The sequence below is a fragment of the Sciurus vulgaris genome (genome assembly GCF_902686455.1).
Source record: "Sciurus vulgaris genome assembly, chromosome: 14".
In the NCBI taxonomy this organism is placed as follows: Eukaryota; Metazoa; Chordata; class Mammalia; order Rodentia; family Sciuridae; genus Sciurus; species Sciurus vulgaris.
This window is the reverse complement of record NC_136475.1, coordinates 9,276,223-9,295,184: the sequence shown is the minus strand read 5'-3', so window position 1 is coordinate 9,295,184 and position 18,962 is coordinate 9,276,223. Positions and strand designations below refer to the sequence as shown.

Below are 18,962 nucleotides of genomic sequence, written 5' to 3'. Positions count from 1 at the left end.
GCAGGTGCTGGCGCGGGGGCAGCTGGCCGCTGGCTGGTGCAGTTCCCTGGCATCCACTCGGCCCCTTGGTGCAGTTTCTGGCTCGCCGTCCTAGCCTGACCCACCCGCCCGCCTCTTCCCTTCTGGAGCCACCCCAGCACTGCCGTGGGCCTGCCAGCGCAGCTCCTCTCCCCTGGAGGCCCCTCCCAGCCACAGCGGTGACCGAGCTCCCGCGCAGGCCTGGGCTTGGGATTAATGAAGCCCAGATGCAGGATCCTGACTCTGGCAGCAAGTCCGCTGCAGAGCGGCAGCAGCACGGAGGGGCCATTTACCTCCCACCGTGCGCCCAGCCCAGCTGCTGCCTGGCTCCCGGGAACAGCTGGAAAGCAGGTTCTGGCGGACGGAGGAGGCCACTGGGGGCGGGGCGCAGGGGAGGAGACTGGGGCGGGGCCTGCAGGGGCGTGGCGATGAAGGGCCCTTGCTACACCGTGGCTTGGCCCCGGTTCCGGGCAGCCCTAGGCAGAAAGGGGTCAGGACTAAAGGGAGATGGAGTCAGGCCCCAGGCTGCTCATGTCGGGGCTTCACGTCGCCAGCTGCAGTGCAATACCACAGGAGACCAGCATGCTGTTAAAGATTACCCTTCATGTATTTGCGACTCAGATGTAACAGGCATTGTTTATTTTGATTTGCTAACTCTAGCAAATCCCCGATGCATTTCTTTTCCCCGTGGTAGTTTTATTGAACTGCAGTGTACACGCAGAACAGGGCACACGAGTCACACATGTGACACAGCACCCAGATCAAGAAATGCAGCAGAGCCTGAACCCGCTTTACATAAGCAGACCTGTAGGTACTCTTCAGTTCCTTGGTGTCGGGCTGTGAAGGCAGTCGGTGTTGCTGGAGGTCAGCAGTTCCTTTGTAACCTTGACTCCTATAGCATTCACCCAGGACGCTTCTGCAGCCGGAACATTTTAGTACCTCTCCGCATGGGTACCTGTGAGCCTAGGAGTAGGATCGCTGGGTCATGGGAAGAGCGTGTGTGTGTCTCTAGGAGATTTTGCCAGATGCTGTTGGAAGTGGATTGCCCCTCGCCCTCCCCAGCTAGGGCCTTGTCTTCTCCAGACAGCCGGCTGCCATGGGGCGGTACCTCCTGCTGCCTTTTCTCTTTTCTAATGGAGCACGCTGCTCCGTCGATTTTTCTGACTTTCCTCACTGTTTCCTAAAACAATTAACACAGCCCTTGAGCTCCAGACCCCACTGATCGCCACTGCCCAGCTTCAAGGGAGCAGTGAGGAAGCTGTTCCTACCTCCATTCCCATCATGCGAGAGAGCAGCGGCCGGGGAAGTGGCTCTGGAGTCTTCAGCACCGTCAGAGTGCCCAGGTTCAGTGCTGGCTCCCAAAGTCCCTCCTCAGGGAAACATCACTTCGGGGCACCTCCCAGTCTTGCTATCCACCATGTTTGGTGCTTCGATTCTTTGATTCTAAGGATGCCTGTGGGGTCCCTCTAACAATGTTGTTACCTGAGGGCGTTTCTTGTCTGAGAAATCGACACTCGGTCACGAATTCTTCCCTCATATTTCATCTTCTAGACCTTTCCTTTGCTTCTCCTGGTGGTGGTAGAGGCCTCGCCCAGCATGCATGAGGCCTTGGGTTTGATCCCCAGCATCAAAAGTAAGAAAAGGGAAAAATCCATTCCAGGGCCAACAGCTGCTGCCCCTGGGGACAGGTGTGTGGAGGGACTGGTGATGAGGCACAGAGCGTCGCAGCCTTGGGAGTTCGGGTGGGAGAAGGGTTCACCTTGTCACCTGTCTTGGAGCCCTCAGCCCTGCGTCACTTCACCCCGTCCAGCCCACGACCTTGGGCCCATCCTCTGTCTCCACTTCCCTCCTCCTCCTTCCTCGGGGGCCATGGAAGCCAGAGGCCCAGACATCAGCGTGTGAAGGCTGAGGGGCAGGGGTAGGAATCGTGGATGGCTCGGCACTGCTGATGGCTGACTGCAGCCAAGGGACTCTGCTGGCTCACAATGGGCTCACAGACCAAATGCTCCCAGGCTGGTGGCTCCAGGCACTGTGGGCTCCGGGTGTTCCAGGGCTCTGTCTCATGCTCCTGCCTCTGCTGGCCTCTCTCTTGCTGCTTATTCAAGCTATCCCACTGGGACACACCACAGCCACTAGCAACTGCAGGGTCACCTCCTGCCACCTTAGTGACCCTCTGGGAAGGAATGTGCTCTGCTGACAGTCCAGGATTGGGGCACTCTCAAGTCCACCCTGGGAACCAGGTTGGGCCAAGAAGGACTCAGGGTTCCAAAGGAAAGTTTCCTGGACAGTGAAAAAATCCAGACTTGCCAGGTACCATGGCACATGCCTGAAATCCCAGCAGCTCAGGAGGCCGAGGCAGGAGGATCATGAGTTCAAAGCCAGCCTCAACAACTTAGCAACTCAGAAACAGTCCCCTCTCAATGGGTGTCCTGCCCCTTACATGGGCTCCCCAACTTCCAGCCCCCCCCCTTTTAGATTACCCCCCCCCCCCCCCCCCCCCCCCCCGCTCAGATTCTCCGATTCTTCTCTCCCAGGCAGCTTCGAAGCCAGCTCAGCCTTGTGGTCATTGCCCGGATGCTGGGCCAAGAGGAGCTTCCGCTCTGGCAAGAGAAGATGCAGGTGAGTGTGCCAGTCCGTGTGCCATCGCTGCGACACAATACCTGCCGTGACTACTAGAGGAGGCCAGGTTTATTTTGGTACGTGGCTTCAGGGGTTTGGGTTCGTGGTCACCAGTTCCATTACTTTGGCCCTGAGATGAGACAGAACATCACAGTGGAAGGGCAGGTGGAGGAAAGCAGCTCGGCTCATGGCAGCTGAGAAGCAGAGAGGGAAGGGGAGAGGGCCGGGGTCAAGATACACCTGTCAGGGCACACCCCAGTGACGTCTTCCTCCAGTGAGGCCCCGCAGCCTAGCTTCTGCCACCTCCCAGTAACACCCTCAAAAACAAGTCCATCAGTGGCCACTGATGAGGGCAGAGCCCTATGGTTCCATCACTCGCCAAATGTGCCCCCCACTCAGAACATTGCTGCCCTGGGGACCAGGCCTTCAACCCATGAGATCTGGGGGAACATTCCAGGCCCAAAATAAGCATAGGTCTGCCTCAGCCAGCTCTGGAAGGCCTGTGGGTGGCTGACCCTCCCTAGTCCTGGCCAGCGCCCCAGAGCCCCAGCCCTGAGAGCTGAGCTGGGCGAGACTTCCTCAGGTTCTTCCCTGCAGTGGTCCCCGGGCTGGGTGAGTGGCTCAGTGGTAGACACTTGCCGCTCTTGGACCAGCGAGGATGCTGTAACACACACCTAAGCCCCAGCTACTCAGGCTGAGGGGACGGATCCCCTGAGCCCAGGAGTTTGAGACCAGCCTGGGCAGCATAGCAAGATTTTGCCATCTTTAGGGAAAAAAAATAAACTCTTGTTTGCTTGCCTACCTTATGCCGGGTGCCAAGGATTCAGCTGGGCGCCCCCCCAGATTATATTAATGTATTGATGTATTAATGTTTTATATTAATATAATATCAATATATTAAAATATATTGTAAAACATACATAATGTAAGATTTATTAACTCCAGTCTGGTTTTTGTTTGCTTTTTTGCCATGCTAGGGAACCAACCCAGGGCCTCGTGCATGCTAGACAAGTGCTCTACCGCTGAGCCACTCCCCAGCCCTCTAGATTTCATTTTGAGACAAGGGCTCATTGAGTTGCTCAGGCTGGCCTCGAGCTTGGACCCTCCCGCCTCAGCCTTCCGGGTTGCTGGGATGGCAGGCCTGCATCATCACCTCCAGCAGCTTTTAACATTTTTTTGTACTAGGATTGAACCCAGGAGTACTTTGCTATTGAGCTGCATCCTCAGCCCTTACTCTTTCTTTTTTCTTTTGAGTCATGGTCTTACTAAATCGCTAAGGGTCTTGGTAAATTGTCCAAGCCATCCTCAAATCAGTGATCCTCCTGCCTCAGCCTGCCAGGCCTCTGGGATTACAGTGTGTGCCACTGCGCCGGCTGTTTGGGTCCTGTTAAGTGTGGAGCTCTAACCATGTTTAAGTGCACAACTCAGGGGCACGAGGACACCCACCGTGTGCGGCCATCACCACCATGCATCTCTAGGATATTTTTCTTCCTAAACTGAAACTCCGTACCCATTAAACACTAATGTCCCTTCTCCCCCTCCCCGCAGCCACTGGTTATATGTCTTTTTGTTAGTGGGGGAACCATAAAGATGAAAATGAATGCTATTAAATTAAAGCCACTCTCGTCCCGTCCCTCAGCCCAGTGTGGCCTGTTCCCTGGAAGTGCAGTGGTTCACTGCCTTCTTCCCTATTCTTCTGAGAAGCTCTGCTGGCAGCCTGCTAGCATCTCAGAGGCCCTGGGGGCACCAGGGATGGGGGCAGAGAAGATGAGTGCATCTTACCTTCTTGGGACCCCGTGGAATTCTGAAACATTGTGGAGGTCCGGCTGAACTACCCTCCCACCCCAGCCACACCAGGGGGGCGAGGCCCTCAGCAAAGACTGGTAATCTGTAGACATACGGAGTCCATGAGGAAAGAGGAACAGAGGGATTAAAGAGCGCTGTGAAGCCGCGTGCAGTGGCACATGCCTGTAATCCCAGCGGCCCGGGAGGCTGAGGCGGGAGGATCGCGAGTTCAAAGCCAGCCTCAGCAAAAGCAAGGTGCTAAGCAGCTTAGCAAGACTCTATTTCTAAATAAAATATAAAAAGGGCTCAGTGGTTAAGTACCACTGGGCTCAATCCCTGGTACAAAAAAAAAAAAAAAGCATTGTGAGGCACAGTGCCCAGCATCCAGGGGCAGGGGCAGCAGAGATACGGTAAAGGGGCCCAAGTCAGAAGGGTCCCCAGAGGGCTCAAATGGCAGCCTGAGGGAAGGCTGCAGCCAGAGGGGGTCACTGAACCCCGCAGAGAACAGTGCAGGAGGAAAGCAGGCAGGGTGGGAGCGGCTCACCCAGAAGCAGCTTTGGGATTGAACTTAGGGGCACTTAACCACTGAGCCACATTCCCAGCCCTTTTTTTTATTTTTTTGAGACAGGGTCTCACTAAATTGGTTAGGGCCTTGCTGAGACTGGCCTTGAACTTGTGATCCTCCTGCCTCAGCCTCCCAAACCACTGGGATTACAGGCGTGCACCACCCTGCCTGGCTTGATTTGTTTTTTATCCGCCAGAGATTGCACAGGGAGATGAGGGGAGCTACAGGGAAGGGAGGCAGTGACAATGGAGAGAGCTGGCCCTGGAGAGCTCAGCAGCTGCCAAGGGCCCAGACCTCAAGGCTGTCGGGGCTGAGCCAGGTCCAGCCTATGCCTTCCAGCCCAGCTACAGGGCCTTTCCACGCACCAGGTGCCCACCTGCCTGTGCCCACCACGTGCTCTGTAGACACTAGCTGAGCAGCCCCTGCCCCAGGCTCTGCCAGGCACCAGGTGCCAACAGGCTCTGGGGAGACAGCACCCGGAGGACCTTGGAGAGAGGGTGAGCAAGCCGGCTGTGGCCGTGGTCACTAACTGCCCAGGACAGCGAGGCAGCTTCTGAGAGGTGCCCTGCGCCAGGCGTGTACCACAAAGAAGAGAGGGGGCAAGAGATCGAGGCAGCTCTGGGGAGAGGAGGGACTGCAGGGGCCTGCCTGAGGCCCACCCGATGCACTGCCTGCCTCTCCGGGGCAGGCCCTGCCACTCCATAGGTTGCTTCCAGGTCTCTGGGCTGCCCAGTGCTCCGCTTTCCAGTCTGGCCTGTCAGACCCTCCTGAAACACGGCTTCAAAGCGCCACCTCGTCCCAATGACGTCAAGCCCACGTGGCCCCTGCACACTTCTCCACAGCCTGCCCTGTCTACTCTGCACAGCCCGGGCTATGCACTGGCCCCTTCTTCATTTCCACCTCTCACACCCCCCGAAATAGTGGCCGCCAGCAGGCCAGCAGCCTTTACTGTGTGCTGAGGGCTGTCCTCAGTGCCCACCGCTGGTGGCAGCTCTGGACTGCGAGGACTGTTGCTCTCAGCCATGTTTTCCAGATGGAGCAACCAAGGCAGGGAACCCCCCCCCCCCCCCCGAGTCATAGCAAGAAGGCGCTGGAGCTGGAATTCGAGTCCTACCTTGACCACAACAGCGTCTCCAGCCCCCACCCCAGGTGTCGGCAGCCTGGACTGTGTCTGGGACTTCATGCTGAAGATGTCCAGCTGACCCTGAGCTTTTGTCCTGGTCACAGAGAGGAATCAAGGGCCTGTTCCCATCCCCTCTCAGTACACGCTTGGTAAAGCTTTCAGCTAACTCAGTGTGAAGGAGCAGCGCTGGGTTGAGAACAGACTAACTCCAGCAGAAGCAGGGCCTGTGCCTAGGCGTGGGCCACGCGATGGCACAGCACCACTAGGAAGCAGGAGTCCGCCATGCCCAAGCCACCTGGTTCCTCAGACCCAACTGTCAGGCCCCAGAAGCACGACAGCTGCCAGGAACTGACCTTGAGGGACAGGCCTTCTGTAGGTGCTTGGGATGCACAAATCTAAGGCTTGTATTTTCCAGGAGCATCCCAGGGTCTAACCAGTAATCCCTGTTCTTCTGTTGAATACTGGGAATGTTCCAGAAATAGCAGTGTTTCAGCCTCCTGCCCCAGTGTGCTCAGGCACTGATCTGCGCACGGAAGACGGAGCAGGACTGAGTTCTGTCCCTCCCATAGGACACTCGCAGTCTGGGGCTGGGCAGACAGAGGCACCGAGAAGGCAGTGTAATGTGGAGTACCAGGTGGTGAGGTGCCCTGGGAGGAAGATGCAGAGAGGCGGGGAGAGGAGGCTGGGCGGATGCCATGAAGAGTGAACAGAGAAGGGACCTTGCACGCAGACTGAGGAGGCAGGCGGGTCTGTGGGCAAGCGCACTCCAGGCAGAGCAAATAACCAGTGCAAGGGCCCTGGGTCAGGTAGAGGTCTCTGAGGCTGGAGGAAACAGGCCAGTGCAGCTGGGGCACAGGGCTCCAGGTGGACTAGCAGGAGTGGAGGTCAGTCAGGGGTGAAGGCTCGTCTAGCCAGAGCCTCGGACCACCCTGAGAATTTGATTTGTGCCAAAGTGGAGGGTTTTGAATAGAGGAGAGATGTCCCATTTGCAAACCTTTAGAACTTCCTCTGGCCACCTTGCCCCTGGACTGTTCAGAGCAGGGACCTCCCTCCTTGCAGTCATTCTGCATGGCACTCAGCCGGGGCTGGGCAGGCAGCAGCGTGGGCCATGGGTAGCCAGGCGCTAGGTGCACTTCCCAAGAATAGGATGCAGGATGTGAGAGAAGACGGGACCACTGGAGACTGGCAGGAGGCAGACACCTTTTACCCAGCCAGGCAAGACACCGGCAGCAGGCTTGGAGGAAATCGGGAGTTTGTTTCTTATCCCAGGCCACCTCTCCCAACACAGCCAAACTCTTGTCAAACCATGTCTTCCAGTTTGGAAAATGGGCTTTCAGTAGCTGAAATCAAAGGGGATAAAAGTTTACATCGAGTATGGAAAAGTTAGCTGCAGTCCTGACCTGCTATTTATTCATTCGTTTACCTAAGAAATACTTACTAAGCAAAGCTGCACGCCAGACTCGGTGCTGGGCTCTGAGCCACTGCAGTGAATAAAACTGCCTCTGGGCTGGGTGTGGTGGCCAGGACTCTAATCCCAGAGGCACAGGAGGCTGAGACAGGAGGAGTTCGAGTTCAAAGCCAGACTCAGCAATTTAGCAAGGCCCTAAGCAACTTAGTAAGACCTGTCTCTAAATAAAAAATAAAAAGGGCTGGGGATGCGGCTCAGTGGTTAAGCACCCCTGGGTTCCATTCCGGTACCAAAAATGCCCTTGGGGAGCTGACATTCTAGTAGGGAGCGGATAATAAACAGCTAATTTACTCTGGCCAGGAGGTGGTAATAAATGCTATGCAAAGAAGAGGTGCCAGTAAGGGGACTGGCAGGTGTGACCAGCATGAGGCTGCGGGCCAGGTGGGGGCTCAGGTGGGCAAGCCTCACTGAGAAGGTGGGCTGGAGCCAAGGCCGGAAGGAGGGGACAGCTTTACTGGGCCTGGTCAGAAGCCCCTGCAGGGGGCCCAGGCTCCAGGGAGCAGCAGCAAGACATGGGACCCACTGGGGCCTTGCAGACACTTAAGGATTGGGCTGCCTCCCTGTAGATAGGAGCCTCTGCCAGCAGACGTGCCACCCTGGGACGAGCGTCCTCCTCTCGCCAAGCAACTGGCAAGGCCAGTGGAGGCCTGTCTTGGGCGATCACTTGCTCTCGCCCGGAGGTATCTGCCCTAATGGGCTGAGTGTTTGCTGAGGTGGCTCCCAGCAGTGGGATGGGGGTGGGGAGGGCGCTTGCTGGGCCCCAGCCCCACTGGACCCACAGGGTCCCAGCAAGCCCTGGTCCTGCAGGTAGGTTTGCTAGGAGGAGAGACGCTGGCCTGAGGAGAGAGCGGCCTGAGCTGGGAACAAAAGGAGATCAGCGCTCCAGCTGTGTTCTCGGAGAGCTAGGAGAACAGCAGTGAGCCAGCAGGACTGTCGTGTGCTGGCCCTGCCTGGCCCCGCCCCGGGCTCCAGAGCCCAGGGTCCCACCCAGCCGGGGTGAGGCCAGCCTGCCAGAAGGCCGAGCTGAGGGCGTGGGCCGCTGGGCCCCACCCCTGCGCCTGCACAGCCAGGAGCTCAGGGCCAGCAGGGCTGCGCGGGTGGCTGTCCCCGGACTAGGGAGCCTGAGCAAGGCAGTGCAGCTCTGGTGTTGGCACTGCCCCAGATGGAGCCTCTCTCCACCCAGAACCTTCCTCCTCTTTCCTGCCACCTCCTCTCCCCTTCAAAAGAGACCAGACAACGAGGCAGAGAAGCCCTGGCCCTCCTCCAGGAGCCAAGGCCCTCCTGAGTGCTGACCCCGGCCAGCTGCTCCTGTGGGCTGTCGGTGCCCAGCCTGCTGAGGTGCAGAGCAGGTGTCAGTGAGTAAGTCAGAAGAGGAAGCCAGGTGTGCGCTGGCCAGCCCACGCAGGGAGCTGGGCAGGCTCGGCGCTAGCCCATGGCCACACTGCACCTGCTAGATCTAAGGGGACGGGGCCTCTGCAGACTACCCCGGCGCCCTGCATCCTCCCCACCCCTGGGCCACACGTGACCCCGGGAGGCCAGGCACTGGGAGCCGGCCTGTCTTTGCCCAACCACACCACAGGTTAGCTCCAGGGCAACTGGACAGTCCTCACTGGGCCCCACGGAGGCTGCCCGAGCCCTGAGCTTGGGCTGGGCCTGAGGGAGGGGCTGGCTGCAGACATGTGGATTTAGGCAGGTCACATTCTGCCCGAGGGTTCAGAGCCTGTTTGTTCAGAGGGAATGGGCAGTTTCTTCAAAAACAAAGTAGGAGGAGCTGGACTTGACGGTGCATGCCTGTGATCCCAGCTACTCCGGAGGCTACAGCAGGAGAATCACAAGTTCAAGACCAGCCTGGGCAATTTAGCAAGACCCTTTCTCAAAATAAAAATAAAAAGGGTTGGTTATGTAGCTCAGAGGTCCAACACTCCTGGGTTCAATCCCCAGTACCACACACACAAAAGGACTGGGGCCAGGTGTGGTGCCCCATCTGTGACCCCAGCAATTCGGGAGGCTGAGGCAGGAGGATCATGAGTTCAAAGCCAACCTCAGCAACTTAGTCAGACCTTGTCTCTAAATAAAAAATAAAAGGGGTTGAGGATGTGGCTTAGTGATTAAGTGCCTGGGTTCATTTCCCAGTGCAAAAAAAAAAAAAAAAAAACCAGGGGCCAGGGGTAGTGGTACCAGCCTGTAATTCCAGCTACCCAAAGGCCAAAGTAGGAGGATGGTAAATTCAAGGCCACCTGGTGAACTACCCTGTCTCAAAATTAAAAATAAAGTAGACTGGGGATATAGTAGTTGCTTAGCATGCTCAAGGCCCTGGGTTTGATCCCCAGTACTGAAAAAAAAAAAAAAAAAAAAAAAAAAACAGTAAATTAAAATATAAAGGTCTGGGAATATAGCTCAGTGTTGAGCATGCCTGCATTTAATCCCCAGTATCACAATCAAAAAATTAACATATATGTAAATATGTCCGTACATATACACATATAATATGTATACAATACATATAATATATATCAAAGAGGGTGTGCTGGGATAGAGGATGAGCAGGTGGAGAGGACGACAGGATGTGGTCATCACTCACAGTGATGGACGGGCAGGGCTCATGGTCTCTCCTCTTCATGTGTGTGGGAAATGCCACAGTGACAAGTTCAGTGAAAAGAAAGGGACGACACCCTCTCCGCCTAGGGGGCTGGCAGAAGAGGGGCAGCTGCCAGGCAGGGTCCTGCCAGTGGCAGAAGACCAAGCTCGGCTCTTGGTTCTCCAGGGCCGTGGGCAAAGCCCGTCTATCCCGGAGGTAGACGGTTCCTCCCGTTAAGGAGGCTCCCTGTGCCAGGCCCGGTGCGTGAGAGATGGAGACAGACTCCTCTGGTGGGAAGAGTCCCCACGTGGTCCATGTGACGGGGAAAACACTCAGGATCTGAGAGGCCACTCAGCTTACATGTGGGAGGTGGATTCAGGTCCTGTGACCTGAGGGTGCCAGCCGAGGGTGTCCCCAGAGCAGCTGCTCAGCTGCCCTCACGCGTGACAGCTTCCTTCTCTTCCCCAGCTGTCCTTGCTCAGTCAGCTCCTGAGCCTCATGAGGCCATCGTCCCTTGGGCAGTTCCTGGGCTCTGAGCCCTTGCCACCCTGCCAGGAGCAACAGCCAAAAGCCAGTGCTGCGCTAGACCACAAGGTGAGCACCCAGCCACTGTCTGCTTCCACCAGGCTATCCTGGCTGCCACGCCAGTCCTAGAGCCCCGGGCCATGCCTGAACAGAGACCAGCGGGCTTCCTCCTGTGCTGAGGGAGGCGCTCCTCAGCTCCCCCAAACCTGTAATTAGAGCCCTTGCCCACACGGCACATGTAGGTGCAGGCCAGAGGGCCGCCGTGTGTCTGCTACGCCCAGTAGCCTGGCTTCATTAGCCACGGGGCTGACCCGCGGTTAGCCCTCAGGGACATCTTGGAAGGGACAGGGTGGCGGAAGTGCTGGGGTGGGGTGGGGTGGGTAATGGGAGCGCATTTAGCAGGAGGGCAGGGGCATCTGTATGTGGGGGGCACCCTTTTCCTCTTGCAGGGCAGAGCTGGGCCAGCCTCTGCTCGTTGCCAGTGATTGTTGCTGAGGCCACGTCCTTGGCCTGCCCCCAGTTCTTCCTAATTAACTTTCCAGACGTCACCCGGCGTTCCTAAAAGCCACAGTGTGGCTTTCATTTTGGGAAGCTAAGGGCAACAAGGTATGCACCCCGGGGCCGGGAGGTCGCAGGGCAAGGACACAGAGGTGAATGTCAGAGCAGAGACAGTGGTGAGCTGGCTCCAGAGTGGGCACCACAGGCCCAGCTCCCTGGGGCACAAGAGCTCCCTTGTCCCCAGGTACGTGGGGATGAAGAATGGAGATAGGAATCTTCTAATTCTGGAAGGCAGTCATTCCAAACTTCACTCAGATTTGGATGTCGACAATCCAGAAGTCCAACCTGTGGGCACCACTCTGCAAATCAGATAAACGAATTAATTACTTAATGAACACAAATGAACCATTAAGAAGATGTGATAGTCCCCAGTGCACACCCCTTCCAGGACACGCAGGAAGGTTACCTTTCAGTTGTGCCTAATATTAGTGCATTTACGAGGCTGCAGCCTCCCTGGAGAACATGTGCCGCCTGCGCCCCTTCCCTGTGCCAAGTGCTTCCCAGGACACAGCAGCTGGGTGCAGAAGCTGGTTATGGGGCCAGGAGGTTATGGAAAGGAGGCAGGGCCAGCCTCTGGGGTGGTCTGAGCAGGACACAGGAGGACTAGGCTGGGAGGGTGATGAGAGAAAAGAAGAGGCCACATCTGGTCTGGTGGAGTGAAGAGTGTGGCCTCCAGGCTCCGCAGGGGTCAGCCCCACGACCTCACCCAGGTCCACGCTTCCATTTGTCACCTTTTTCTGAGTCTGCTTGGTGGCAGACTCCAAGAGCCTGGGGGCGGAGCGGGATGAACCAGCAGAGGGCACGCTTTATTTTAAGGGGTGCTGTCAACACAGGTAGAGGAACCTGTGAAAAGAACCCCCTGGGTGACCGCCATATTGGGAAGGGCTCGGGGCCGCATGTCTTGGCAGAATAGCTCAAAAGCAGAGTGTGCTGGTGAGGGGGCAGCGGAATGGGCAGGCGAGGCCACTGCAGCGCTCAGAACCCCTGGGTGCAGACCAGGACCACCACAGAGCTTGCCAGCTCCCCTCCACCTTGGCTCTTGGGGTCAGGGAGGGCCAGGTGGAGCAGAGTATGAAGGGGGCCGAGCTGTCCCTGCCTGGGCACTGTTCTGACTGGGAGGGGCACGGTGGGGCGGTCGGCTGGGCGGGCTCCCACCTCAGCCGGCGACTCCTCGTTAGGCCCCAGCGTGTTTCATCTTCAAAGCGGAGATGGGGATACTCACCAGCCAAGAAGAGCCGCGGGCGTCATCCACCCTGTTTTACGGGAGCGGTGGTCTGGGCGGGGGCTCAGCCTTTTATCCCCAGAGCTCAAAGCCTTTGTCTTCTGGCCCCTCAAGTGCGCTGGGGAAACTGAGGCCAGAGTCGGGTCATCCTGAGGTGACCTGTACTGTGGAGATGGCTGCTTTTCCAGGCCCTTGGGGCTGCCATGCTGAGCTGCCCGCCCATCCCCCGGCCCGCTCCTACTCCTGTCTGGGAGATTTCCTGCCCTGCTCTGCGGGTCACAGCCCTCCTCCAGCCCTGCAAATAAACACTTCTGCCCAGCAATTCCCCCTGGTCTCCCCACCTCCTCTCTCTCAGGCACTGGCCCAGCCTCCTCCCTCCCTCTGGGAGAGGCCCAGGGCGCCATGTGGCTTCACCCTGCATATCCCTCTGTGCATCGCATCGAGCTGTCTAGCTGGCCCTGGGCACAGCCACATCTCTGTGCATTGCGTCCCTCTGTGCCACTGGATGGACAGAGGGAAAGATGGACAAGCTGAGGAATTGCCTTAGAATCCCCTCTCCCTTTCTGAACTTCCTTCCACTCTTTTCTACTCATCTGCTCTCCTGCCCCCATTCTGCCCCCCTGCACACCTTCTGACCAGTGGTGGGCGCCGGTCTCTTTGTGTCTTTGGGTCACTAAGGCCTGATGGAGCCCTGGGCTTCAGAAGTGCCACCTCTGTAACAGGAGAACCCATCGCAGGGCATTGTTGGTGATTAGGAGACTCCTGCCAGAGAAAGCGAGCCACCAAGTACTTGAACAAAAGAAGCAATGGCTCTTCCAGCTCCTCAACTCTGCGTGGGGGCCGGGGCGGGAGGTGGGCCTGGGGGGAGGCAGGCAGCCAGGGTTCCTGCACTGTTTGTGCTAACTGGGTCAGAGTCACTTAGCAAATGACAACAGAGCTCATAAGTGGGGGAAAGAAAGCGTCCATGGAATACGCTGCTTGAGAAATTGATCGGCCAGGTGCGGCAGCCACGCCTGTGACGCCAGCAGCTCTGCGGACTGGGGCAGGAGGAGCCAAGGTTCAAAGCTAGCCTCGGCAACTTAGCCAGGCCTTCGCCACCAAGCAAGACCCTGCCTCTAAACAAAAGTAAAGAGGGCTGGGGGTGCAGGGCAGGGGAGAGCGCCCCTGGGTTCAGTTCCCAAGATCAGAAGAGGAAGGGAAAGAAGGACATGAGAAGGGGCTAATTAGAATACTTTCTTTGGGCATTTTAAAGTGTGCTCTCCCTGACACCTGCCTGCCTATAGGCCCCCCTACTCTGGAGGCTGAGGCAGGGGATCACTTGAGTTCAAGGCCAGCCTGGGCAACACTGAGACCCATCCCCAAAATAAATAAGCTGAAGTTCTGAGCCCCTTTGGCAGTTGTCCACCAGGGCCCTATGCTTTCCTGGTCTGAACTGGGCTCACTCAGACTAGAACGATCATCTGGTCAGAAGGTGCTTGGAGTCTGGCACAGCCTGGTGAGAGCCAAGCACCCAGGCTGGCAGAAGCAGGAGGGAAAGGACCCCTGCGGAAGGAGACTTGTGCTCTGGGGCTGCTCCCCCAGTGTTCCCTTTGGCCCACAGCTCACTTCTGCAGGAGACAGGTGTCTTCCCAGGCCTCTGTGACACCAGCCTTTCAGCCCCCAGCAGACAAGCATTGCATAACCTGACTCCAGCACCACCACCTCCTCAGGGCACCCAGCTCAGCCTTCCAGGCCAGAACCAGGGTTTCCTGGTTGGCTTCCTTTTAACTGGCAGTGTGAGCTGAATGTGGCTAGATTTGGTCTAGTTGTGTTCTGTCCAATCTCAAGGTCATGGCCCATTCACTTTTTTTTTTTTTTTTTTTTGGTTGTTGTTGTTGGCACTGCTGGGAATTGAACCCGGGTCTTGTGCATGCTAACCAAGCACTCTACCAACTGAGCTATATGCCCAGCCGCCCCCACCCCATTCACTTTTATTGAGATTGTTGATATTTTGGCTTTGGTAAGTTGCCATCACATTATCATGTTCCAAGTTAACTTCTTTCCTTTTGGTTTTTGCTTTTTTCCCATGTCGTGTGTGTGTGTGTGTGTGTGTGTGTGTGTGTGTGTGTGCACGTGTTTGTGCACATGTATACATATATGTAAACACACATGCACGTATATACACAAGTGCACATATATACATACACACATAGAAACATGCACACATTTTACGTTTTTTGTGTATATATACATTTTTTTTTTTCTTTTTTGGTGGTGCTAGGGAGCAAATTCAGGGCCTTGGCATGGTAAGAGTGCACTTTACCACTGAGCCACACTCCAGCCCAGATGTTATATTGATGGGAGTTTTTGGCTCTGTTTTTTTTTTTTTTTCCCCACCTTACAGATTTGGGAGGTAAAAGGAACCAGGATCTTTATGGTGGGTTGGAAGTTCTCTAGTTGGTTAACTTTGAGGCCTGGGAGGAAGTTGCTGTCTCCTGTTGTATGGGAAGAAGTCCAAGCCTCCAGAAAGGCAGGGTGGAAGGACTCCCAGCGCCATGGCAGGCTTGAGGCAGCAGGCTGACGTTTGGGAGGCTGAGGCAGGAAGATGGCAGGTTCAAGTCCAGCCTGGGCAACTTAGTGAGACAGAACTTTTTTTAAAGGCCTATAAAGATGCAGCTTGGTGGCAGAGTGCTTGCTCAGCACATGGGAACTCCTGGTACCTGAAGAGAAAAGGAAAAAAAAAAAAAGGCAGGATCAGGAACGTGATCCAAGTGCCTCTTCCCTGCCTGATAGTGTCCTCGGGGATGACCGCCCGGGGCTCCCTCAGCGTCTGAAGAGGTGCGCTTCCTCCAGGTGCATGCCTGGAGGGTTCCCGGTGCTGTCTCCTGCGCCTGGAGAAGGCATGTTCGCGGTGGAGACAGGTCAGGTGAGGAGGCCGTGGGGGTGCTCCTGAGCGTGGGCGATGTCCCACCCACCTGCACAGACTCCCCACGCATACTCGTGACTGCCAGCTTCTGCAGGGGCGTGGGCCGCCATGTGCCCGGGCGTCCTGTGCATCTCCCGTAGGTCCTTGGGTGTGCAGCATGTGTTGAGGGTGCTGCAAACAAGTTTTGCTACTTTTGCTCAGGCTGCTGCAACGGCAGACTGCAGCTGCCTGTCCCTGTGCCCGGTGACCCTGCCAAGAGCCGCCTCATTGGGAGGTTGTGGTGGGAGAGGCTCAGTTCTGGCTGCAGGAGCAGGCTTGACTTGAGCACAGGTTTCTGGTCCTGCATCACCCACCCTCAAACACCAGAGGGGCCGGCATCCTCTGCCGCCCCTCCCCCATCGGTGCTCCCCACTTTGTCACCCGGAAGCACCTGTCCTCCCTCCTGCCCCTCACCCACAGGGCTGGGGACCTGGGTCAGGTCAAGGTTAGGAGGTTTGGGAGGAAACTAGATCTGAGGAACAGAAAATAAACATTTAGGACTCCTGAGTTCCTCCTCAGCAAGTGGTTGGTTGTCTTACTTCCTCCAGAATCAGGAGCATCAGACATCTTTTCTTTTTTTGGTTCTGGGATTGAACCCAGGGTCGCTTAACCACTGAACCACATCCCCAACCCTTTTAAATATTTAGAGACTCACTAAGTTGCTTAGGGCCTCATTTAGTTGCAGAGGCTCACTTTGAACTCCCAATCCTCCTGCCTCAGCCTCCCGAGGTGTTGGGATTACCGTGAGCGCCACCACGCCCAGCTCATCATAAACCTCAAAGAGGATGCCTCTGGAAAGCTGACCCTGTGGGGACAAGAGGGACGAGGGCTGCAGGTCCAGGGACTGGAGGCCCAGGCCAGTTTTTGCTCCCAGGAATTCTGACTGCTTTGCAAACACATGAGCAAGGCTTGAAGTGACAGGGCCAAGCCAGGAGGGTAGGCTGGGCTTCTTCAGGCAGCTTTCTTTCAGCCTGGGCAGCTGCAGGCTGTGGTAGCATCTGGGTCCACTCTCTGCCTCACCCCAGCCAGGCCGGTCCTCCAGGCCACCCCTTAGGGTCTCTCTCCCTGGACAGGTGGTTGATCAGCTTCAGACAGACCCAACACTTGACCTAGGTTTCTTGGTCCTTTCAGACCCCCTGGAAGGCTCTATGGATTGTCTTCCTCCTATTCTGACCTGTCACTTTATACCCCAAACCCTGAGTTCCAAAGCCACCTCCTGCTGGCCCTGTGTCATCCATGTGGGGATAGCTCTGCCAACCAGATTTCGTGGCCTAGACTCAAACAGTGCCCATCTTTCCCAGAAACCCTCCACTCCAGTGCCAGCAGCTCTGCTCCTGCTGGTCCTCTCCCTGAAGTGCCCAACCTCCTCTCCTGTCCTTGGGTCCCTGTGGCCATTGCAGCCTGTCCACACAGTCTGTGGTGTGTGCACGTGTTGCTTCACACACCTGAACTGAGGTGTCCGTGAGGCCGGGTCAGAGTCCATCTCCACCTCAGCCGTGACGTAAGGGACCCTGGCCGCCCCCCTGCACCCAGCTGCCCGCTGCCTCTTCTTCCTTCCAGGCTGGCCCCAGTCAGAGCAGGTGGAGGAGCAGGACTTTCTGAGCCAGCTCAGGCCTTGGGAAGACTGGTAGTGGGTGGGGCCTTCTGGTGCCCCTGCCTTGTCACCTCTTCTGTGTCTTCCGCTCTGTTACCAGCATCTTTAGTGACAGAAGCATAAATCCCAGTAGCTGCAGGTCAGCTCATCAGACTCAGCTGGATCCAGTGCCATGAAACCTTGGCATTGCTCTCTCTACCTCTGGGCCTAACCCTTGGAGCGTCCCCAGCAGGCTCTGCTCCTGTTGTACGAAACTCCAGACTGATCTCCTGTCCTCTACCGCCCTAGCCAGGGGGAAAGAGAGAGCCTCTGAGTTGGAGGCCCAACCAAAGCCCCAGAGTCGAGTCTCATTGGCTTGGCTTGGGCCATGTGCCCATCCCTCACCACTCGTGTAGTCAGGCTGGCCCAGGTCACATGAGCTCCCCTGGAGTCAATACTGAAGACACTACCACAGGGCAGTCTGGCCTAAGTGCTAGATGCTCTTACAGAGGATGGGGGTGGATCCTAGATGCCCAGAAACCGCAGGCTCCGCAGCACCCCTGCTCTTCTGCCATGCGTGGTAGCCCTGTACGCCGATCCTCCCAGGAAGCACAGGAGGGCCCTGCTTCCCAGGCTTCAGGCTTGCCAACACGAAAGAGGACCGACTGACTGGTATTAGTATTAGGTTTGTTTTTTCTTTTTTCTTTCTTTCTTTTTTTTTGGTGTCAGGGATTGAACTCAGGGCATTCGACCTCTAAGCCGCATCCCCAGCCCTATTTTGTATTTTTCTTAGAGACAGGGTCTCACTGAGTCGCTTAGTGCCTCACCTTTACTGAGGCTGGCTTTGAACTCGTGTTCCTCCTGCCTCAGCCTCCTGAGCCACTGAGATCATAGGCAGCTTGTGCCACCATGCCCAGCAGGTATTGGCTTTTGAGGAAACCGCCACTCTGTAAAGATGGCCATGCGCATACCTGGCCCAGTCTCCGTTGCTACACGGCCCCACATGCTGATGTGCTGGAGCACACGTTTAGACTCACATGCACACTAAGATTTCTCCTGCTCTCTGGGCCACAGGCAGAGCTGGGCTTTCCTGTCCAGAACTGCCTGAGGTCAGGGTCTGTAGTCCCAGCTGGACAAGCAGGAAGAGCCCCTGGCCAGTCCCTGCCTGTGGTCTCCCTCACCCCACTCCCAGCAGGAAGCCGGGGAGGAAGGGTGGGCTGGGTGGGAGCCATCTCTTGAGCATGTGCCTGCAGCCCCTTGGTTCTTCCTCCGCAGACATGGAATGGGCCACGCTGTCTGAGATGACCTCCCTGAAGCACACACAGGGATAAAAGGCCCTCCACCTTCCTGCTTTTGTCCCAGCCCCTAGCTCTCCACCCGCGAACCCCCAGTCTGCTGTACCATGGCCTCCTGGTTCCCACCCTGCCCTCACTACCAAGAGCAGGAGCCAGGACTAGTCAGGGTCCAATCTCAATGTCGGGATAGAGCTTAAAAGGAAACTGTCCAAAGCAGCGTGTCTCACAATAAAAAATAAAAAGGGCCGGGGATGTGGCTCAGTGTTGGAGTGCTCCTGGGTTCAATCCCTAGTACCAAAAAAAAAGAGCGAGAAGATTGCATAGGCCACCGTGATGGTACATACTTACAATCCCTGCTACTTGGGAGGCTGAGGCAGGAGGATCGCAAGTTCAAGGCCAGCCTGAGCAATTTAGTGAGACCCTGTCTCAAACTAGAAAATAAAAATGACTGAAGATGTAGCTCTTGGTGGAGTGCTTTGGCCTAGCATGCATGAGGGTCTAAATTCGATTTCTAATACTATAAAGAGGGAGGGGGAGAGAGAGAGGGAGAGAGAGAGAACGCTAAGAATGGTGGAGCACACTGTACTTCCAGCAACTCAGGAGACTGAGGCGGGAAGATCACAAGTTTGAGGTCAGCCTCAGCAACTTAGCAAGGCCCTAAGCAACTTAAGGAGACCCCGTCTCTAAAT

At 56.4% G+C, this 18,962-nt stretch overlaps 1 protein-coding gene across 4 annotated transcripts in view; it reads left to right on the top strand.

The window, feature by feature from the left end:
* FAM178B (family with sequence similarity 178 member B) overlaps positions 1–18,962 on the top strand; it is a 69,966-nt gene that overhangs the window by 37,433 nt on the left and 13,571 nt on the right. For 3 of the 4 annotated variants that reach the window (XM_079110711.1, XM_079110708.1, XM_079110710.1), the window contains 2 exons: positions 2,553–2,637; positions 10,625–10,750. In XM_079110711.1, coding sequence (XP_078966837.1) covers positions 2,553–2,637; positions 10,625–10,750 — 211 coding nt within the window. The remainder of the gene's footprint in view (positions 1–2,552; positions 2,638–10,624; positions 10,751–18,962) is intronic. The other variant, XM_079110709.1, reaches the window with a different exon arrangement.